The sequence below is a fragment of the Gymnodraco acuticeps genome, unplaced genomic scaffold (assembly GCF_902827175.1).
Source record: "Gymnodraco acuticeps unplaced genomic scaffold, fGymAcu1.1, whole genome shotgun sequence".
NCBI classification, from domain to species: Eukaryota; Metazoa; Chordata; class Actinopteri; order Perciformes; family Bathydraconidae; genus Gymnodraco; species Gymnodraco acuticeps.
Window position 1 is genome coordinate 2,944,614 of NW_022990590.1, and position 24,700 is coordinate 2,969,313.

At 41.4% G+C, this 24,700-nt stretch overlaps 1 protein-coding gene across 1 annotated transcript in view; it reads right to left on the reverse strand.

Annotated features, from left to right (window-relative positions):
- Positions 1 to 142: 142 nt before the first annotated feature.
- The window catches only part of atad2b (ATPase family AAA domain containing 2B), an 89,202-nt gene continuing 64,644 nt past the window's right edge, over positions 143 to 24,700 (reverse strand). The window contains 4 exon segments of the mRNA XM_034228634.1: positions 143 to 3,448; positions 9,722 to 9,850; positions 22,511 to 22,626; positions 24,254 to 24,700. Of these exon segments, the coding sequence (XP_034084525.1) occupies positions 3,407 to 3,448; positions 9,722 to 9,850; positions 22,511 to 22,626; positions 24,254 to 24,700 (734 nt within the window). The 3' untranslated portion in view covers positions 143 to 3,406.

Here is a 24,700-nt window from a genome sequence, read left to right on the forward strand (position 1 = left end):
TTTGTTGAGTCTTTTTTTTGTATACTGTATTAATGACTGAATGGTAAAGAGAAGTGCTCCACTCAATACAGCTTAACAGAAATGTTTTGTATTTTGAAAACAGTAAGAAATAACATTTGAAAGAATCAGCTTGCACCTTTTATTCAAGTATCACAGCAGTTTATTTGAGAAATACAGTAAAAGTTTCATTTCAAATAATAACTTACACTAAAGTAACAATTTCGAACAGGCGTGGTAAATACACACAGAACAGACAAAGGTATGGAAAGTCTCGACTAAAATTAAGTGTGAAACAATAGGGAAGAACAAAGTATTTCAGGATAGAACAACCCTTCCTTCTGCATACTGGACTAAGCAGTCTCAACTACCAGACAAAAATTGGTTGTTAGTCCAAACTGGCTACAATTTTTTAATAAGAAAGGAAGATCACAATGTATGACATTTAACTACCCATATTTTATTTCCATGTGTTTTCTAAATTCCTTAAAAAATAATTCTTTTGGCAGAAAGTGGAGACAAGTGAACAACATTTAAAGAACTCTGGTCCTTTTTCTCTTCCTGGGATCTACTAGACGGATGCAATGTTTTTAAATATCCGTCCTCGTGAGTCTCTTCCCGTATGCCAAACAGTCCGTTACCACTTTAACGAAGAAAACAGCGGAACAATTAAATAAATAGAAACGTTGCAAGGGCATGTTGTCGCGTGTAGAACCTGAGTGACCTGTAAACCCTTTATTCCCCCGCACACGGCAAACAAAACCTGCTACACAAACGCTTCGCAATTCAACAACAATTGTTAAAACAGACGCTCCCCGATTCATTACATTTCAAACGTACAAAAAGACAGTTGACTGAATTAGGTGTAAAACGTGTTTAATAATAAATAATCTGAATCATGAGATGAAAATCTGCACCAAAAAAAATGCTGAATTTAATATAAAGGCGATGGTTGTGTGAGGAGGAAAAAGATGTAGCTTCTAACCAAGTCTGGGTGTGATTGTTCTGAAGGAGGAGATCTATGTTATCTCCTCAGAGTCTAGGAACAGTACAAATGAAACTAAAGCTTATAATACACAGTCCACGAAATATGCTTACAATGTTTGCAATCATTACCTGGCTCAAATGCAAACATAGTGGACAATGGGAGAGATATGAGGAACTCTTGGATTACTGCAGGGCCGTGCTTTCACTGATCTGGTACTGGAGATGTTGCAACAGTATTTCGGGGGGGGGGGGGGGGGGGGGGGGGGGGGAGAAACACTGATTTTGTACCCAGTAAACGGTTGTCGCATTAAAATAATTAAGCTGAGGTAGCGTTGGTTTTCTCTCTGCAGTAGTCCAAGTGGTTGCCAGTTTGCATATGCTCTTTGTTGTTGTCACCTCGAGTCTGAGAGAAGGCAGAGAGCTTGAGGAGGATCGGACCAGAGTGAAGGAAGTCTGCACCTGCTCACAATATGGCATCTCCAAAAACCATGACAATGCCATGAAAACATTATAAAGCTTCAGTAAATATCTTCATTTACTGCAGTCAGAGAAACAACTACTGTGTTGGCCACAGATCAGAATCCAGCTTCTCTTGTCTGGTGTCGAGAAAAACTGACAACAAATTCCATAAAGTCGGAAAGAAACCCATTTGAAAAGGAGGGGGAAAATAAACCGTGTAATGCTTATACAACTTAGTGACGCACTGCCTACAGTGGCCTTGTTCATTATGGGTTGCAAAATGTCGACTCAAGCAAAGCATTATACCAACAAAAAAAAACCCGTAGAAAAGTATTATCAAATATACAACATAACACATAGGTTGTTGTGACCATACAATAGAACATTTTCATAGTTAACAAAAATCGTATGAACAGGTTATTTGAGCACCTTCTTTTAAGTGAGAGGGATCAAACTTGGCACCGTAAATCGTCTGACTAGCATCATCATTTTTGCATATGGAAAACTGAAGAGAAGCTGGTGGTGTCAACCTGTCCTACACCTGCTGTCCGCTCAGGTGGAGACTGCAGGTTTGTAAGAGGGCATGAATACATTTAAATATTGAAACATGTCAAGTGCTTGAGATGCGTCTGGCCAGACTCATCCACTAAAGGTAAGTGTTATCTAAAACTCCTTTTGTGTTCAGATGTTTTAAAGTTTGGTTTTTCAGTTGGAGATGTAACCTAGATTTGATTTTAAACAACCTAATGGTATTTAAATATATATTTTTATTTTTTTTGCTTCAAGGTCACTGACCTCAGTGGTTAGGACCTAACCCCAAATTGGAGCCTGTTCATTGTCACAAGTAAATAAAAAATCCTGCTAAATATATCAGAGTTTTAATATAAGGGGTTTTACATAAGGCACACGCTAGGCAGTGCAAACTCTAGACGCATTCCAATTTGTACTGCTTCCAGTTCCTCAGCCGGGGGGGTCGGAGGGAAACATTCAGACTGAATGCTAGTGAGGAGGAGGAAGAGGAGGGTGTGGAGCTACCAAACTATTTAGGACATGACAATCTGCTGCGAGTGTGAACGCCAGAGGTAGGGTACACCAGAGGTGGTGCAGCTGACCTGGTCACCAGTCAGTCTGAAATAGAAACTGTGGGGGGGAGGGGGGTCTCCACCGGGGCCGCTGTAATGAAGAGGACATAATCGTCTCTAGTCCCGCTGCGCTAACCTCATCCAGTTTTTGTTCACACTCAAACTATTGTTCTGGGGTGAGTATCCTTGACGGTGGCTCAGGTATTGAATTAATCAAGTAGCTAAAATGACGGAAAAAGATGAGCCGCGTAATAGCACAGTAACTACTGGCCTATGACGAAGCATTTCACTGGGAGTTTGGGGGGGGGGGGGGGGGGGGGGGCTCAGCCATGTGGTCCAGTGATTCAGAACATTATCTGTCCTCATCTCCTAGCGGGACTCTGCATTCACACTTTCTGCTGGTGAGGGTCTGGGTGAGTGTGTGCATTCCGGCTGTGTTTGTTGAAGTACATGCAAGAGTCAGTGTGTGCGTGTGTGTGTGTGTGTGTGTGTGTGTGTGTGTGCGTGTGCGTGTGTGTCTCCAGGTGACACCACCCGGTCTGTTGGCTTTTGCTCGTCATCAAAGTTAAGAAGTAATCCCAAAGAGCAGTGTGGATGAAAGTTAGGATAGCACCCGAGTAGCACCAGGGTCGACCGTCAGCGCGGGGTGTGTGTGTGTGTGTGTGTGTGTGTGTGTGTGTGTGTGTGTGTGTGTGTGTGTGTGTGTGTGTGTGTGTGTGGGTCTGGATCTGGCCAGGTTCCTGAGACGATAGCACCATTGAATGTCCTCAACATCGTCCTTGTGTTTCTCCTCCCGGCAAGAAGAGGGCGCTGGATTTTTCTGTGTGTGCCTCTGTGTGTGTGTCTTTGTGGTCCCAGGCTGATATGGTATCCTCTCCGTCTCACAGGAATGTATCAAAATGCTGGATTTTCCCCTCCATCTCCTGCAACACACACACACATCAAAAGATATTGCTTAGTCTCAACGCTGCAAACTCAGATGTGTGTAGAAAGCATCTGTGCGCCGTGGTTTCAATATTACTTGGATATTTCCCACAGCAAACATCCGCTTTCACCATGATAAATGATGTAAAAGGAAGCAAAGCTGTGCTGGAATGAGACAGGCCATTTCTCTCAGCGTGAAAACAGCAGAGTTTGACACTGACTAAATCTGAGCCGAGCCGGAGAAAGAGAGATGGATGTTATCCGGCAATAGACCATGATTAATGCCTTGAAGATGTTCCACTGTGTGTGTTCTCTCATCTGTTTGGCTGAGTCAGTGCGACAGACGACAAGACACACATTTCAACATCTACAACAGAAGATACAAACTCTCTATTAAAGAGTTGAACTTTTCCTTATTTACTGAAAACTTTAGAACCCAACACCATAATGACAACAGACACCATTTCCTCAGACAGAGAAGAAGTGCTGTAACGCCTTGCATGCAAATGACTAGAAAGCAATAAGCCTGAAATTACGAGTCAATCATATTTGATTCGATCTTGATAATTAAATAAATTATTGTTTTGTTAAACAAAACATATATGTTTAAAGGGGCCCTATGATGCTCATTTCAAGTACATTATGATTTATATATTTGTATTATTTATTTTCTGGTTTTCTTAATCTTTACTAAAACAATAGAATCAAATTAAAGACCTCAAGGTTGTGGATTTGTTGTTGGTCAAAAACAAACAAAGTAAATGTGTCATGTCGGACTGGAATTGTGAAATAACAAATTGATATGTTGGAGAATACAAGTTAAATTGAGGAAAAAAATTGATATTTCAAGAATTGTCATCAGCATTTAAATGTTTGATTTAGAGAGATGTCCAAAAAGGTATTCATTATAAGTTCCTAACAAAGATCAGCTTATAAATGCTCTTGAAAGTCTACCTCAAAGCCTTTTTAATGCACACTTTGAATTCAATGCCACACAAAATGGCATTGGATTCACAAGCTAATTTCTTAAGATTAATGTCACATATAATCCTCTCATGTTCACACACAATGTTCGAGTGGTGCTGAGGGAGTCGCTGTTAACTGAAGAGTGCATTGTGGCCAGCTGTTCATTTGGTGATCTAGATATAATGAAAACTATAGCCAATGTGTTCTGAATGGATTTAAAAAGGTCACAGGACGGATGTTACTCCGCACATCATTTTAACTTCCCTTGCAACTCCAATTATAATCTTAATAAAGCTCTTTATCATCATGCCCCCCCCCCACCACAACCCTCGGCACCAGGTCACACAGGCTGTAAAACCCAATGACGGTATGAAAAGTGGAGCTGAGGAATAAAAAGTCACTAGTTTGGAGAATTCCCTGAAAGTCTTTGCTCATCAGGCACCGTATTTAGACGCATCTATGCCACCCGTCTGTTGTTGTGTTACGCTGTACGCCCACGCACCGCCGCACAGATAAGCTCTTTTCCTCCCTGCACCTGTGTGATCTCGAGTTTATCTGCCAGCAGGCCTATCACCTTGTCATCCCGAAAAACCCAACAACAACAACAACAAGTCTCTGCAGCACCTCTGTCTCACTGATAAAGTTCTGTAGCGCTCTCTAGCAAGTCCACCAGCGCACCCAGGTTTAATTCCTGTGTCGCTCATTAGCTCCAGCATGGCAGAATTGTAGATGTAGGAGTTTAATTTCCCGATGGCACCATCCATACAATGCATCCAGCATCACCACTGTCGAGATGTCTTCAATTTGTGACAAAGGTGTGATGAATTACTTTGGGGTACCTGCCTCTTTTGAACCAGTCTCATCTACTTCCGCCTCAGTTACTGATTTCCTTTATTTCCCAGATCGAATTTCCTACAGCCCCTAGGAGAGGGTAAGGGTTCCCTGCGGTGTGTGCGTGCAGGTAAAGAGTGAGAACAACAACATAGTACATTTTTATCCTCACAAAAGAGAGTCGAGAGAACAATCTGGTGTATTGTGCCTGGATGAGTGTTTTTTTTCTCAAGCTACTGACAACGCTTTCACACAATGATGAGAGATTGGGCTGCAATGCTTTCGGTTCTACAGCCTTCTGTCGTAGAGAAACTCAATTCTCTGCCGGATTATTTTGTCTTCATATGACAACAACATTGGTACACAATGTCTTGAGATAATGCCTCAAACGATCCCATTGACTAACATCAAGGCAAGATGGCTGTCATGACTAAATTAAAGAGTACACAGTGTTACTGCTGGGAAAACAGCAAGACCAAAGCAAATGAACCAAGAATCCAAGTAGTATGTACAATCAACACCTCCACTAGTGGTGCTTTCAATTAACCAATAAAAAAAAGATGGCCTGAGAAATAACCAATGTGTGATGTTCCGCTAAGTCGGCCAGCGGCGTGCACAGCTCCAGAATCACACGGACGCAGGTTAAAGGTCTTTAGCTCGTACAAAGTCTTAAATTGCTGTCTGAGGAACAAGGTAATTGTATTACTAGTTCTAGGGTGATATGAAGGCCAATTTGTAGATAGGAACACAGTTGGTATGTTTTGTGTACAGGGCAGAGAGGGTCCCTCTGGCTTTAACTGGAGGCAGGGTGTAGTCCGCTCCATCGGCTGAAAGGTCAGCTCTCTGGAAGACGGAGACAAGCCGTACCCAGAGGAGGGCGGGGGGGCAGAGTAAAGGAGACAAATGTATGGACACGCTCCATTTCACTCGTCTCTACAAAGTAGACACAAACACCATGCGCTGCAACATTAAGTGGGAATGGCTCCAGCCGCCGTACTGAGTATCACCCAGCAACAGGTCTGTGAGCGCATGTTTCTGCATTCCCTGGTGAGGAACAGGGAGATGACCTGCTGTGTGTTTGTGTGCTGCAAACACAGGCAAACACAACACGTGCCAAACGGGCTGACATTTCTGCTCTGAAACCCCAATTTAGGCTGGCAGGATAAGATGAACCCAGACACGCGCCCCCCCGCCCCCTCCTCCACAGACAGGCGGCACCACCTGGCTCACTGCCCCCCCTCCTCCTCCCCTCCCTCTCCCACTTCCTCCCCATGACATCCTGACAGGCAGTCCTGGCTTCTAGCACCAGGACCGCCATTTCTGGCCCGCTGTCTGAACTGACATCTTAGAGCAGCAGCAGATGACCAGATGGGATTCTGGGAAAAAATACAGCAGCTCTCTTTTAGACGGAACATTGTCAAAAATACCTTAAATTAAGGGTTGGGTTAAGTTGACACTTGCTTTTAAAGGGGACCTGTTTGTATGTACTTACACACTAGGTGTACTGTTCTCTCTGTGTTGTACTGTCTCAGTGTGAACATAGATTAAACAGCCAGCCAAACTCTTTTGAGAGTCAGGGAGTGAGCAGCCATGCTCCTTTATTGACTTATTTGCATTTTTGTAAAGCACCTTGAATTGCCTTGTGTTGAAAGGTGCTATATAGATAAACTTGCCTTGCCTTCAGGTTGCATAGGGAAAATTAGTAGCAGTCTACTCATCGATGTCTACTGCCATGCTATTCAGTTCACTTTCTCCTACTTCCTGTACCCGGTTTCCTGGCTAACCTTCAGTACAAATGTTACAAAAAGATATGCAAATATGAAACATACAGGTCAACATCACCTTGCTATTGGTAGCTGAACTGGCAATACCCCAAAACATATTCTTAGATATAAATACCTAATATTGAGTTATTTAGACACAATTAACACTTATAGTTTCATGTCTTGTTACATAAGAATAGATCATATTTGTTAAGTGTTATTATGGGAGAATTACTATTCTTGTGGTACTACTGCCTTATTACGCCCATATTGAGCAGCGCATATTAAGACCAAAACTCATGGACAACAACTTCCTTACTTGCAGCAAATAAGCACTAATTAGAGGGTTATTGAGGAAAAACTCTCAACCAATGGCTTATTACTTGTAGAATATGGTCATGTAGAACAAGGCATTAATAAGTGTTTTATAATGACTAATAAAGAGGCAATATAGGCCTACTGCTAATATGCATGTTAATTAACAACTAGTTGATGGTTAATTTGTGTACCTTAATATAAAGTGTGTTTTTTTATATATCTGAGACCTATGCTATTGCCTAAAAATAGCATGATAGGTGACCTTTAAATATTTAAAATACTTTATTTTTTGCTTAAGTAAAGAAAGTACTCATATATACTTGATATACTTTCTCAGAGTAGACAGATCAATGATCTTTTTAAAAAGAAAAAAATGTATACGATTTTAAATTAAATGAATGAATAGTAGGGAACTCCTGAGGGCCGACAAGCCTGCTTGTATAGTAAGAATACATTTGATTTGTTTTGATTTAAAAGTGAAATTGTTCTCTGAAGTCTATTAAAATGACTTAAACGTCTGACCTGACGATTGAGATATCCTCTTGCTAAGAACTATAATTGACAGCATTCCCAGATGTTTTAGTAGCATGTGAATTCAGTTCTATTTTTATAATAGAAACAATGACTACAAAAACGTACATATTGTCTTCTAGATTCACACTGAAAAACGTCCAAATCGAAGATGTGTGTGTGAGGCTGTAGTGTGCGAGGCTGTAGTGTGCGAGGCTGTAGTGTGCGAGGCTGTAGTGTGCGAGGCTGTAGTGTGCGAGGCTGTAGTGTGCGAGGCTGTAGTGTGCGAGGCTGTAGTGCACATTGTGTGTGCTTTGTGTTTGTGGTTCATGTGTAAATATGTGTAAATTGGGCTGGCAAAGAAATGGGATATATGAGAGGGACCGGGTGGCTGATCGATCTCTGTGAGGAATATATTACTCTTTTATTTACTGTTTTGGATTCCAGCTCATGGGCTCACTTATCTCTGTATGTCTCACACACAAACATCCTGAACCCTATCTTACTCACAGTCCCCACTGCCTTCATTAGATCCTTTGAAGCAAAAATAAATCCTTAATTTCCACCCTGATATCGATTCATACACCAATTGCACTTCTCCACCTCTGTGGTGGGCATCTATCCTCCAACAGCTACACCTAGCTGCTGTTTCTGTCACTTCCAGACTCTCCTCCCTGGTTCAGCCTGTCTCAGTGTCGGAGGACGTCTATATCCAACCCCCTAAAACAGACAGTAAACGGATCTTGGATATCATATGCCCACTTTACACTTTTCCATAATTCCTGGAATGTTATTAGTTCATTAAATGTTATCAGTTGTTAAAAACCTCACAGTAAAAGGCACAGCATGTGTCCTGGCATCGTGTTACTCGGACTCAGTTACTCTGCTTACATGGTGACAAAACTGCAGCACCACCAAAAAAGGGAAGCAAGACCATTTTGACCCAGTAACGACTTGTGAGATCAATGATGTGTGAATCGTCTAAACTCAGGACATACGGAGGCTCTGAAAATAAAGGGTTGTGTTGCACGTACTTGAATACATTTTGTCAGGACTTTGTGTGTGATATGCATTTTAAGTCTGTTCTTTTTTATGAAGCAGCATTATTATCTCGTAAAAACAAAGCTTAAATGTCACATCATTTATATCGCAAAACAGAGGATGTCCCTTAGCTGCAATAGAATGGTACAGGAATGAGTCTTTAACCAGTTATATAACTTCCGAGCTCCCTTTTCTTGAAGTCAATGTTTTTTGAATGAGTTCTTGTTTTCATTTCCGATATAATGTCTGAGGAAATATTCCACTGGTGAACATCTTAAGCTTTTACTTGAATGAGGACACTAAACTTCATCAATCCGGATCCAAATCGGCCATTAGCTTAGCTGTTTGGCGTTGTCATGGTGCAATCCTGTTGCTTTATAGTGTTACTTTTGACTTCTGGCGATTTATTTTAAGACTCAACTACTATAAAAGTGGTGTCAAGATTATCTTGCTGGACAAAACAAATAGGTATTATTTATGTATGTTTGTCACAGATCTTATTTTCCCTAATATTCCAAACGCTAATGGAAAATGTCCATTGCTTTGAGTGCAGGGAGCCCTTGCTTACTTCCAGGTTATCAAACAGAAATACTTCATTACTGCAGCACGTTATCGAGGTTCTCACATTCACTTAAAACAGAATGAGCCATGTTCAGATGTTTTCTTAATTGCTACCTGCTTGCTGGCATCAACAAGGGAAACCATTGTGAAAGATGAGAGGTAGAATCACGTAGTTATTTCCCACAAGGAGCAGCAAATAACAATTATTTTATCAATCATTATTACGCTTATTATTTTCTTGATGAATCAATTCATTGTTAAGGCAGAATGTGTGTTTCTGACCTCCAGTAGCGTGGTCTTCTCGTACTCTCTGCGATGCCGGTAGATGCTCTGGCTGAGGAGGGAGTAGAGTCTCTCCAGCTGCTCCACGCTGTATCCTTCACTCTTCTTCACCACCGTATCCAGCAGAGCCTGAGAGGAGAGACACACAAACAGACATTACAAATAAAGACAGTGTTTACTTTACATTATTTCTGATATCAACAACAACACAGTGCTAAATAACCGGCCACACAAGCTTAGCGCCGATGTTGGTGCGTGGACATTTTGGAGGTCAGCTCTATTCAAAAGCAATTCAATTCAGATTGACAGCTAATTTGGGCTAATCATAATTAGAACCAAGTTTACATTTCACTGCTACTTTAATTAAAACATTGTGGACAGTCAACGGCCCTTTTAATCGACCCGTTTCTCACATTGTACCCAGTGTGTGTGTGTGTGTGTGTGTGTGTGTGTGTATTTAAACACAGGGCTCATCAGAATGCATGGACTGACACAGGAAAGACAATAATTCAAAGGTAGCGTCACTGACACAAGGCAAACAGAGTAACCTCAGACGGAATTAAACGCTACGTGTTTTAGAGAGAGACAGTGACCATAGAGATAAACGTATAAAACCGCGGCAATGTCAATATTAATAAGACGTGGATGTTTGTTTAAGCCTCTAATCAGCGGACGTCTGAGAGGGCCATAGGACGTCTAATTACAGTGAGCAGAAGCAGAATGACAGAGGCAAAAAGGTTAGCATTGTAGTATATATAACATGTTAGTATAAACTGAATCCCAAGACGCACTTAAATTATAAGAACACATTTGACCTTCAGAGCAACGCTTCACTTTTGAAGGATTCTTTACTTTTCAGAGAAAATATTCTTCATTGAGTTACAGAAAAGGAATGTCAAACATCTTAGAAAAGGGGGTTGCTAATGTGATCAGAGCGTTATCCTGCTGTGCTAAACAAATAACGTGTATGTATGTTTGCCTCAGATCAGATTTTCTGCGGTACTGCAACAAAAACTTGAATAGAAACTGAATCCCAAGACTCACTTAACTTATAACCGCAAATTTGACCTTTAGAGCATTACTTCATTTTGTAAGGATGTTTTGACTTTTTCAGCAATAACACTTCTAATGGAGTCAGGGAAAAGGGAATTACAAACGTCAGCTGCCCTTTAGCTGTTGAGTCATTTCCCAAAGCTGGAGTAGTATACTTCAAATACATTTTCTTAAAAGTGTGACAGCTAAACACAAGATACATAAAACGTCCACAACACCATGTAATAGACTTCTGTAGCTCAGGCGGTGGATGGTTGTCTGAATTTAAATGTCTGTTCCATCACCAGCCCCTGCATGTCAATGTGTCAATGTGTCCTTGGGCAAGATACTTAATCCCATTGGTGTGTGAATGTGTGTGAAGGTAGGTCTCCCTGAGCAGATGTAGTATGGCAGCCTCTGTATGAAGGTGTGTGAATGGGCTAATGCTGACTTGTATATTTAAAAGCACTCGTAAAGACTGAAAGTATATATATATATATATTCACACACACTTTCTATACACACTCCCCCCCTGCCTGAAGCGTCTCGATTAGAATCCTACGTTTGCTTCGGTAATCTTATGACATCACTATGTAACACTTGCGCTTCTATTGGCTAGCGCTCCAACATATTGTACGCGATAGGCTAGGGGGCGTACATCTCAGACACATCTCTAAGCGGTTGACCAATCACAACAGAGTCGACCAGCTAACCAATCAGAGCAGACTGGGCTCTGATTTCAGACAGAGGGTGAAAAGAGGTGCTGCAGCAGGCAGTATGAGAAAAATAAAGAGCGTTTTGAACATTAAAGCATGTGAACATGTCACAGTGGAGGAAGAAAAAACAAATATGTACCTGAAATTAGCATAATAGGCCCCCTTTAAGAAAACTTTATAAAGCAACAAGGAAGTCTCCAAGGACGATCGTCGAGCCAAGCTGTGGCTACTGTTGCATTACTCTTCTTTCATCTCCCCCACAACAATGCTGACAGGAAAAGTAATGGCCGACAGGGGAGATTATTAGTGCTTGTCAGACGCCTGCACTGTTATGGATTTTATTTTAGGTTTTGTATTTGCATCAGAGTAACCCATTACAACCCTGTAAATATTATTGTGCACACAAATGAACCCAACAATATTAAGAGTGAGAAATGACACCTGTTACAGGATTAGACGCATAGTAGCTGTTTAACTCTAAGGGCCATAAACACATTCTCAACACTTATTTATCATGCCATTACCTACATAAATGTTTTAACAAGAGTAAATTGGCTTACCTTTAAACAAAGCAAATGAGGAGAACAAAAAGGAAAACTTTTCAAATCTCCTGCAAGTTAGCAAACTTTCTGTAGTAGGTGCTTATCATATTAACTCAAGAGCCCAGAAACACGGCTTGTAATTGAGTAGATAATATTCACAGTTCCATAACTTAATCTGGCTGTGGAGGAGGATTCACACAAAAAAACCTCCGCCTGGCCCATCTAATAACTGTAGGTCCCTTGACAAATAAAGTGTGCATACAGAAGCTGAGAACACCGAGCATCTCTTATATCTGAAGTGATAATGATCATCTCAGCTGCTTTCAAAAAGCGCTGTCCACTGCTCTATATCGAGCATTTATTTATTGGATTATTTTTGTGCTTTTCATACAGCAACTCTGGTCTTTCTTCAAGGAGGCTATCATGTTTCAAGCCAGCCATGAGAGCTCATAAAAAGAGGAGCGAATAGAGCACATCACGATGAGATGCCTATTATAACAACACGTGCATAAAAGCTTTAATTAGCATAATTACAACCCATCTCACATACGGGAAATAATGTTCCTGTAAAACACTTCTCAGACTTTCCTTTCATCCAACTGCCACTCCATTTCTTTATCTTCATATTTCCTTTTGTAACCCATCTCTTGCTTTAAGTGCATTTCACCACTTTCTTTATAGCAAACCTTCTATTTTTGTTTTAAGTGCATCGTCTGCCTACTTCAATGTTTTATTCACCTTGTGTTTTCTTTACCCAGCACTTTAGCTCCTTTTTCTTCCAACGTATCTTTCCGTACTTTTATTGTTCCTGTATTTTTCTTCGTTCTATCCTCTCTTTGTCCTCTCAATTTATTCTCTTCTTTACCGTCAGACCGGCTGATTGCGGCGGTGTACTTCCCCAGCCTGATCAGGATGGCTGTGACAGTGTGGGGTAAATGGTGAGTGTGTCTTACACGGCCTCCGTGATTGAGTGAGCTCACTGCACACAAAGGGGCAGTAATCCCATGCGTTAAGACCGCTACTGACATGGACCATTTAACCTCACCCCTCTAAACTCCCTGTCCCATCTTCCCCCTCCCAACGTCCCTTTCTTTATCCTCATCTCTAGCTATCCCCACGTTTGTTCAGATGGCAAACAAAGCAGAATGGTGGTATTTGGAGTTTTATAAGAACCACTATTATGCCTGTGAAAATAGGATTAGATCTTAAAGAGAGTTTAACTTCCAGGATTTATCATAGCAAAAGAGACTGGGTTTATGCTCATGAATGATAATTTGTGCAGAATTCTAACCAGACAATTGCACTATTAAAATTGCATTAACCAAAATAAAAATGCAAAACAACACACCCACTCACTACATTCTCATTATTAGTGAGAAATACAAATGGAACAATACAGAAGGGATGTTTTAGAGACTGGGCACCATCACACTTCTTCACACCATGTTACAGCTCTGCTACTTAAACCCTGGCCTATGGACCAGAAATGTCAATTCTAGTCACACCATCACCCCTCCTGCATAGGCGTGCCTATATTTCTCATATTTCTTGTGACCTCCAGGCCAGGTTAGGATTACTTGCAGATAATAAAACCACTCCTGCTCTAACCTACTTCATTTCCCAAACTATTTATGCCACCGTTCTGACACCAGAATGTCAAATTTGAACCCTGTGTCTCGAGTCGTTATGGCAAGGTCGAGAAACTTCAGCATCCCTCTACATGAGCTCCTTCTGTGTAAACAGAAGATATATTAATACATGTATAAATGTGGGGGGTGATCTCACGACCAGCAGTCAGACAATGCAAGAGTTTCCATTGGTGTCGAGTTGCTCCTCAAAACATAATTAGTAAAATATTGTATTTATCTCACCCCAATGTCTTAAATTCTTCCAGAAAGAAAAGAAAAACTAATTATTGTTATTATGTAAACGTAATATTTTGATGGTATTATAGTTATGTGTTAATAGCTTTCAAACCAAAACAATTGAGGTAGTGGAGTTTCTCTCTCTTTGATCATGGAAGGATGTGCTAGTAGCTGCGTTAGAGTGTGTGTGTGTGTGTGTGTGTGTGTGTGTGTGTGTGTGTGTGTGTGTGTGTGTGTGTGTGTGTGTGTGTGTGTGTGTGTGTGTGTGTGTGTGTGTGTGTGTGAAGAGCTTTCCGCAGTAGTGAGTGAGAGAAAAAGGCAGTGTCACCAGGGACACTATTAAGCCTTCAATGTCTGCCTCTGAGAGAACAATTCACCCCCGTCTTTTTTTCCTAACTTTGATTTATTTTCTTCTTTAACACTAGTACAAAAAGATTTATAAATGATTCTGGTTTGCTCGTTACCATGAATGTGGGCAGTGAGATGTGGCATTTGGATTTGCTGAGGAAGACGTTGCAGCGGCAGATAATGTGGCTTACAGGGCACTCGGTCACACAGGTAATGCAATATAGATAGTGTCATGAGGGTCAGGGACCGTCATGACAAATCATATTACCATGGTCTCAGCGCATTTAGATGAAATGGTCATCCCTTTTGGATGGGCATGTAAAACCCTTGCTGGGGTTGACAAATCATCTAAAATGTTTGGCTTTAATAACATCAAATCACTGGAATAATCCAAGCACTTGTTGGTGTGCAGCCACTTGTGGTAAATTGGAAGTGGGAAAGATTGATCATATTATGTGGTAGGTAATTTGGGCAAAATCTTAATTAAATACAATATTATTTGACATGTTAGTTAATATGTTAGTTAATATCCCCTGATATTATTTTACAAAATTATGTTTTTATAGGGGCCCTATTATGCAAATTATTTCAGGTTTCATATTTGTATTTTCTGCCTCTACTGAGACGTGTTTAAATGATTTAATGTTGAAGAAGTGGTTTATTTTTCTCATACTATCTGTACAACGTGCAGCCAGCCAACCAATCAGAGCCCAGTCTGCTCTGGGTTTCGTAGAAGTGTGTGGGATAGTAGCCTCTGCAGACCATTTACATTCACAAAAACCTATATACAGTAACACACTACAGGGGGGGGGGGGTGGGGTTAAACCCCAAAAAGCATCATAGGGCCAATTTAATATGTGACCAAAACAAACTGATTTGTTTTGTTAAAATGTATGTAAATCTGTATATTTGTGTATTATGAAAAGGGTCATCTTTTTCAGTAACAGCACATCTGAGACCCATTCACATCATGTACATGAAATATAAAAGTTGGGATATAAATAAATAAGAAATAAAACTTGAGGGCAAAGATCAATAAAAGAAGTTGTGTGAAATCGATGTAGAGCTTAGCGATTCATGGCCAGGATATAAACTAAACCAAGACAAGGCCATAATGTAGTGAATCCTGTTTAATAAGTGGCTTTCCTAAACACTTCCTGAATCTACTTTCCTCTTAACTATTGACAATAGTGAAGAGACGTTTATTTGTCGAATGCACTGTCCTGATCAGTACATTGTTAAGTGGTAATAATAAATAAAATAATAAATAGCTAATAGGATTTCGAGGCGTAGTCATGGGGGAGGGGGTCTGCAGTTCGGTGGACTAAGGATTGCACCACTGCTTTTTGCAGATGATGTGGTTCTAATGGCTTCATCGGTCTGCGACCTTCAGCACTCACTGGATCGGTTCGCAACCGAGTGTGAAGCGGCTGGGATGAGGATCAGCACCTCCAAATCTGAGGCCATGGTTCTCAGCAGGAAACCGATGGACTGTCCACTTCAAGTAGGGAATGAGTCCTTACCCCAAGTGAAGGAGTTCAAGTATCTCGGGGTCTTGTTCTCGAGTGAGGGAACAATGGAGCGTGAGATGGGCCGGAGAATCGGAGCAGCGGGAGCGGTAATGCAGTCGCTTTACCGCACCGTTGTGACGAAAAGGGAGCTGAGCCAGAAGGCAAAGCTCTCTGTCTACCGGGCCATTTTCGTTCCTACCCTCACCTATGGTCATGAAGGATGGGTCATGACCGAAAGAACGAGATCGCGGATACAAGCGGCCGAGATGGGTTTTCTCCGCAGGGTGGCTGGTGTCTCCCTTAGGGATAAGGTGAGAAGTTCGGTCATCAGGGAGGGACTCGGAGTTGAGCCGCTCCTCCTTCGCGTCGAAAGGAGCCAGTTGAGGTGGTTCGGGCACCTAGTTAGGATGCCACCTGGGCGCCTCCCTAGGGAGGTGTTCCAGGCACGTCCAGCTGGGAAGAGACCAAGGGGTAGACCTAGGACCAGGTGGAGGGATTATATCTCTTCGCTGGCCTGGGAGCGCCTTGGGATCCCCCAGTCAGAGCTGGTTGATGTCGCCAGGGAAAAGAACGTTTGGGGCTCTCTGCTGGAACTGCTACCCCCGCGACCCGACCACGGATAAGCGGAAGAAGATGGATGGATGGATGGATGGATAAATAGCTAAATGACCAATGTCAAGATTGTTTTTAGTTGGAGTAAAAACAATTACTTGAATCTCTAATACGACTAAAAAAAATAAATAAATAAACTTGATAATGGCATTATCCTCCAAACTGCAGTATTGGTCAGGGCATACTACGGAGAGAGTAAGATCAATTTCAACTTGTTAAACACTGAAATACAGGGCAAGTAACGTTTAGCCCAGTACCACAATGAATATTTCCCCAGATTTGAGGGGCTATTAGCCTTCTCTAAGGTCCTTACACACCAAACTGACACCAAAGAACACGTCCCGACGAAACAAGAAGACTGCGTGATATAAACAAACAACAAATAGCGTGTGCGTTCCATTTTCACTCTACAGAGAGAAGCTCATGGGGCTTTCCCGAACCTGTGTAGAGAGCTGGAGTTCAATGAAATCTCAGATTTGCCTTCTTAATAGTTTGTTTGGGTCCCTCACTTCCGTTTCGCTTCTCATTCACTGATTCGCTAAGCTGAACAGCCAATCAGAGTGATTTCTTTGGCCGACAGCCTCCCGATTCAACATGTCGAATCGGCGGCGGAAGGTGTCGGCACGGCGGAAAAGACACGACGGTGCAGTACACACCAAGACACACCAATCTGAGTAGGGCGACACGATACTCATCGACGGCCCGACATCTATCGACATCGAAAATCGGCTTGGTGTGTAAGGACCTTAAGAAGACATTCAGGTATACCTTGACTAAAGTCCGGCGAAATATTTAAAAATATATCAATACGAATGTTTTATGATTGGCGTAATGTGTATCATAATGTGGCAAATTGTATCTAAAATATACCTTGCAATATTTCTTCATACACTTCCAATAAAGCATTGTCTTTCTGTGTGGCTATTATTGCAGAACATTTGACCTGTATCTATCTGAACCATACTAGAACTAGTCGTTACATTACTGATGTCCATGTTTGAAATGAATATAAACTAATCATTTGTATACCTTTAGCAGCCTTTAGTTCTCCTTTTCCATTGACAAGTTTTCAGGCGAATTTCTTTTTCAATAATAATAAAGAATCTATTCAATAAAGCACATAAGTACGAGACAAATACAATGTACCGTATAGCTAGAGGAAATCATTTTAATATTTTATGGATTCAAGACCGCAGGGATCCAAAATCAAAAAGGTAATAAAAGCTGGAGAAACTCGCAGCACTGACTTTACAAGAATAACCCCAAACCACATAACCCTGTAAAATGATCTGATGTTTTCAAAATGAATGCAACGAAGGCAAAACCGAAAGGCATAAAAGTGAATATATCAAAGAAGTTAGGATTAGGTAAAGGTTATGGAAAGGACCACGTATTGACCAGCTATGGTTAAACGCAGGGTAAACCTCAAGGGAAGTAAAGGTTAATCGATGCAATGTCCTTTACATGTGTAGAAGCAACAAACAGTGTCTGTGTGTGTATTGGGTTATGGGAAGGGTGTTGAACAGTGCTGACCAAGCACTAAGCATCTCATACATATAAATTATGCATTATGAGAATATATTTTCTGAATATACACACATATATAGCCGTGAAAATGTCTCCTTGATTTCTGTCTCCAATGGATTTAAAAGAACTGGGTGATGTTGAACCTGTAAACATGAGCCCTCTTTATATTCATCGTTAATTTGTGGTAATTGAAAGCAAAATGTAAGACGCTAACTGGCCAGAGAGTAATATGTGTTAGTTAATAGTCGAGGTGCAAATCTAAGCCAGGATGAAGTATTATCTAACAAATGTAATAGCATCCTAATAGCATTATATTCCCTCCGGCTACTGCACAATTTTTCCATCAACCTAAATGCCATTTTGCTTCCAATTGTAAGCTAGTACTGTAAAGCTATACTATAAAACGTACCATGGTTGGCAAAAGCAACAAAAAGCGTTGTTAAACATTCTGTTTATGTACGTTTTAAAAATCCACAAATTCTAAGGCTTTACTCGAGTGGGATGTATGAAGTGTGAGAACTGGAAAAAAGGGTCAGAATAAAACAGCATAAAGGGTTGGCGAGGAGGCAAACTACTAAAGAATATATAAAGAGAACACAAGAGACTTGTATGTTTATGTTGTGTGAGCTGCTGGCCGTCACATGCATGGCCAAGAGGCGCCGCATTGGAAGTGCAATTACATGCAAATAGCCACATTGTCAAGGCCATCAGTGGGAATGAATGGAAATAAAAGAAGCACTTCAAACACCATCTAGTTTTATTGACAATCAAACGCTGGTCCAGCACTACCATTAAACTGTTCTCTTTTGATCAGACATGTGGCATGAATACTTTGCCAGAGCCCCCCCCCCGTTGCTATTGGTACTAAAAATGAGGGAAGATGACGAACTGAAATGGGGCAATTTCTGTTGACAGGCTTCTCTAAAACAGGAAATCCTGACATGCTGTAATAGCTAAAGCATCAAGCCAAAAGACTCCATGCTGTGCCAGCAACTAGAAACACTGGCTCCTTCTAGACAGCTGCTAAAGAAAACAACAGAGCAGTCATAATCTGTGTGTTCTTGGTGAGATGAAGGAAAGATTGCCGGGCCCAGATTGGATTTTCTAGTTTCTGAATTCTCATCTGCAATCATCGGCAACACTTCTCCCAGTCCATCTGTGGACAAGTGTCTGATTATTGATGAAAGAAAACAGCTGACAATAAGAGACGCTTTGGAGCAGTTGGAGACGCAAGCCTCAGGACCTATTTATTCATGCTGAGGAATTCATTTTGATCCGGAGAGCGTCAAGCGTCATTTCAGTGAAACGGGCAATAACAAGAACTTGATTTTAGTAAGTGAATCAGAGAAAATAACTGAGCCTCGGTTTTGAAAGGCGGGATGCTAATACTGAAATAATACTACTAATAATAATAATCTCTGTCCTACAGGCTTTGAGTGTAGGCTATGTGAACAAACTCATAACATTCGGATGGTGTTTAATTCCACAGAGTTTCCAGAGCCTCTTCCATCAACTTAAAAGTCAGAAATAATCAGCGCTCAGCAATCAATGGCTGAAGCAACAGTAGAACACTCACTGCGGGCCCCCATAGAAATCAGGCGGCAAGCCAATCTGAGCCCCTGCCAACAAATGTCTGCTTAAATGGTGACTCTCATCCTGCACACCGGATATTCAATTTGTTCCGTAAGCCGGGGATGAAAAAGCAATTATTCACAGTCCCCTCTTTTCACGATCTGTTTCTCTCAGATATGTCCCATCTTCCCCCCACTAACAAATAAACCTCCAGATTAGTGCAGTGTGTGTCTGCTCACAGGGGCAGCCAGTTGAAGCACTTAGTTCAGGCCAAAAAAAGTCTGTCAATCAGTTTGAACGATGGGAGTGAGGTTTTAGAAGACAAAACACACACTCCCCACCAGCCTTGTGGGGCATGGGTAAAAGCCACTAGATAATGGCTTGATAGCTGGATGTCACTTCGAAGCATGGAGGAGAGGAGTAAGCACATGTCAGAAGAACACTTTCTTTTACATGAATTACACTACACAGAGCGCCCTGAAACCAAGCAGCCCTAACTTGATCAGGGAGAAGCGCTGTCAGGGGAGCCCACTCAGCCGAGGCTCCAATTTACACTTGGGGTATTAGGTGGGACCCTAGCGTGACTGTGCGGGGGGAATAAAAACACAGAGCTGCTTCATATGCTCTCCGTTACTGGAACACATCCTGGGACAAGTTGGTGGATGTAGTGAGGCAGAGAGAAGCTCATGTTTCAGTCATAACCCTTGTTTCCTTCAGATGTCGCAGGAAGAGCACCTGTTGATAGAGAGATGTGAAACAGTCTGCCAGTGTAATTGGCTCCCTCCGTGTTCAGATAGCGAGGATACAAAATTGATGTATGAAAGATGAAAAGGGGGAAGAGAGACAGTGGCAGGACCATAGGGTGTATGGAAAAGAGGGATAAGGCTCAGAAGTTATCCATCTGATAAGGGCAGTGTGACAGCAGCAGACCTATGGATGTCGAGGAAGCTTAAGGCTCGACATCCATGATTGAGTTTCCCCACCTCGTGTCCCATTCCACAAAAAAACTTCAATAACTGTGCTGCCTTCCAGGCGCAGCTCAAATAATGCAGGACTTCGCATTATCCGGACACCAATTCTATTCAACCATTTCTATGTTAGGAAGCTATAGAAATCCCGGAGAAATAAGGCATGAACTAATGCCAAATGAAGGGTTTTAAACGAGCGCCATTCAGAGCATGGGACAGGGTTTGCCTGAAAGAAAATGGCATGACGGGTGAAGCTTCCTCGGCTGGCCCACTAAAGATAACACAAACGGTTAGCCTTCAAAAGGAGCAGGCCTAAGCCAAGGATGATTGTTAATGCCATTTCTAACAGCATTCTAACCAAAGAACAAAAGGGCTTTCTGCTGATTTGCATTTTAATGTCTGCACGCAAAAAAGGATTCAACAGTCCTTTTGCGCAATAGGTGACCAATCTGGAGCATGGAAATGAACAGCAGCTGGGAGGCATTGCTGAAGTGAGGAGAAACAAAAAAAAACATCCACAGTGCCAACGAAATTAAAACAAGCACCCGAACGAACTTCAAATTGGAAAAAAAATAAAAGCATATTGGTTAGATTTCTTAGATTATAACCCCTATTTTCCAAAATCAATCTAATTGGATTGTTGCAAAATGGGATAGTGTACCAAAGCTGGCTCTGATAAAACCAATACTTCCAAATTGAAACATCTTCTTATTAACTGGTTCGATGTTGAGCGGTTTATTTTTTATGAAAAGTACCTACTGTCTCTTCAAAGCCTTAGTACTTTGTATTAATATAAGGCTACAGAGTCAAATCTGGGTTTTATGTCTCCAACACGGTTTGTTGCTACATTATTAATATTGCTTAAATATTTCATTTGTTAAATTATTTTCAGAATGTGCGATGTTCTTCGAGGGCTCCAACACATCGACACTGGTTCCTAACTGCTTAAACAGCCGAGTGCATAAAGTGATCACGATCTTAATAAATGAACGTGGACATTTTGTGTGACCGTGTTCATCTTCCTGTTACCACATCATTGCTTTGACACAGATCACAGTACCTGTTAACTCTCCAATAAGCAGTCAGCGCACACAGCCAAATCGGCCCAGCTGTTACATCCTTCATGGCCTGTATTAGAATGATGAGCGTGTAGAATCGAGCAACATTGTAATGTGGCACGCTTTGGGGTTTTAAAAAAGCTGAAATCTTTGTTTGTAAGATAGTGTTTTAAGTGGCTATGAGGGTAGTTCTAACAAATTGTCAGAGCTGAATAGTAAATGTGGTTCCCTTTAAGCTTTGATGCAGATGTCTGTGTGTCTTTTTTCTCGTAAAATTCCAACCCCACAGCAACAAACGCTTCCATGACTACAAAGGATAAATGACAAGGCGGAGGATGAATACTCGGCATCATGTTGAAAATCTCCATGTTTAAAACTAACACCATTTGAGAGGGACTTTCTCTTTAAATGACCATCCATCACTAAAGAAATAAAAAATCCATAGTTTTTTTTCATGCAAGGAACGCATTTGAATCAACATACATCTATTTCACGCTGCTGGAGACTATCATATTCAAATGTAATTAAACAAATACGTACCGATATGCACACATTCCAGAAATGTGGTGCTAGGTGGTGACCTTACATTAGAAAAAGGCTTCACATTGTCTTTACATTGAAATCAACTCTTAGACAGTGTCAAAACAGAACACACACGTTTCTCTGATTTCATGTGTCTCCAGTCTGTAGGCAATTATTGCTTTTTAGGTGACCTTCTTAAAGATGGAGGGCAGACAGTATCATCTGGATGATTAATCCAGCGTTTACTTTCCCTAGTAAGAAGAGCATAGGTGTTGCTAATAACTTGAATGATGAATCTGTTTTATTTTAGCGTCCCAGTTAGTCATGACAGTGTGACGGTGAACTAGCAGGCACACTACCAGGACCCATCAGCAGTACATTATTTAGTATTATTAACACGTGTGCTTTCTTTAGTTTCCACACTGTATTGATAACTAGAGCAGCTTTCAGACCGAGAAATCCATGTACCGAAACATAAATAAATGGAGAAAATAACTGATTTATAGAAATATTTACCGCAAGTCGCTGGTGGTCAACCACTAAAGGAGGATGAGGGGGGGCTGGTTGTGGCTCTTCCTCCGTCCTTTCAGTAATTCCCTTCAGCTGCTCTGACATCTCGGCTGTGGAACCCCCTATAAAAAGACAAATGGATTATTGATGGAAGAAGGGTTGACCATGTGAGTTCCAGTGTGAACATCAAAAACATCCTACAATGAAGGGCTCGGCTTTAAAAACCTCTTCGGAGTCACGAACCGCCGAATAGCACAAACTAGGAAATAAATTCCAACTGCCATGGCTACAAGATGAACGCAATACGTGAAGAGAATACATATTAAAGTACTTGCAGCTACAATATTTCATATTTGGTCTTTTTCCTGTCCATTTGTAACAGCGCTCAAGCGACACTTCGATGCAAGCAAAAAGCCTTGCTCAGCTTGTAATGAGCGCGGGGGCGGAGTGGCTGGGTTGTCTGTTGTTTGAGGAGCCCTGGTTTGTTTTTGTTCCATTTGCTGATCGTGCCATCCTCTGAAGGCTTCTCCATATTCTAGGAGCGCCATTACCTTGGCTTTCCAGCTGGCCCCTAGCCGTCACAAGCCCAACCACAGGCCTGTAATCACACCCATAAACCTTTTGGCTTATCTCTGACTCAATAGAAACGGCATAATGGCTCATGGCAATTGTGAATCTTTTATAGACAAAAAAAAAGAAGTCAGAATACATATCAGAAGCTGACGAATGACTACAATGGTACTCGTAGCTTCAAGCATGTGGGGTTTCTCCATTGAATTATACTATCTGCTAAGCCAGAGGATAGCATTTCTATATTCTGTATGACTTATGTTGCATAATTCATGTCCTCTCTCTACTTTAAAAGCGTAACCGAGTGCAAATCACAGGAGCTGGGTAGTAATCAAAAAAGTAATTCATCGTCGTAATTAGGTGGTGGGCAAAGCACTGACTGGATGTATACAAATTAACAGATTTTGTTAACTTGCGTAATTGCATTCCTACTGTGAAGATCAGCTGATTAGGAAGTGAAATGAGGAAACCAAAATGAGTAGCTGAAGAGTGAAAGATGTGCTCTCAAATCTCATCTGTGACCCGTAACTCATTACTTAAATACAACATGCATCCAGCAACAACAGCATTTGGATTCAATGTTTAGTGCTGTATATATTTACATTTTCAAGGGATGCTGAAAACATACAAAAATCCCAAAAATAATAATAATACTTGAGATTAAGTCTGCACAGTTTATCACTTATTGATTATTATCACGAAACGGCTGCTTTCAAAGTAGACCGTTAAATTAAATTGCACTGAATACAGGTGAGGAAGAAACTTGTTTTCATGCTAACATCTGGTAATTAGCAGGAATGTAGCACAGCATGAAAGTGCCTTTGTGATTCTATTTTGGGCAAAAAAGTTTTAGCACAATGTACCTTCTAATTTGGTCCTAGGAGATGCTCTAAAAATAAGGACTCTTCTTAGTTTGAAATAAGATTTGTTCTTTGGCAGCAGTATAACACAGCATGGAAGTGAAACTGCTGTGTTTGTTTCAATGTGTTAGTCTAATTGAAATAGTGTGTCCCAATCCCTAATCAATGACTTCTTCGTTATAGATTATTGTTGTCTCAATATTGATCAAAATAATCCTGATAATCATTTTGGCAATGGTTGTGCTTGAAAGAAAGAGCTCTATTTTCCAATTTCTAATTCTATTTAAGATCACAGAAGCCTCAAGGTGTAGCATTATACCTTCTGTATGTTGATGTTCCACAACATGTCCTGTTTCTGCTCTCCCGTCCTGGGGGGGGTGCTCCTGAGTTGGGTTGCTCTCGTGTTTATCTTTGTGCTCTTGCAGTTCTGGTTCATTAGAGCACCGAGCCGTGCTATGAGCAGTTCTTTTCTCACCCTCGCTGCTCCCCTGGAGGCTGTGTGAGTCCAGGCTGTCCATTGACTCGTTTCCATTCACACAGTCCGCTTGTGATACTAAGACACCCTCTGTGTGCTTAGGCTGGACCTCAGCATCTGAAGATTTGGACAATTCAATTGACGGCTGGAAGTCAGCCTTCTTGGACTGGCCATCCCCATCTGCCTGGGGCTGAGAACTGCCACTGAGGCGAAGCGGCTCACTGTGTTTCTCTGTGTTCTCAGGCTCTGCCTTTTTGGCCGAGGGTTCCTCCTCTGTAGGCGTTTGCTCTT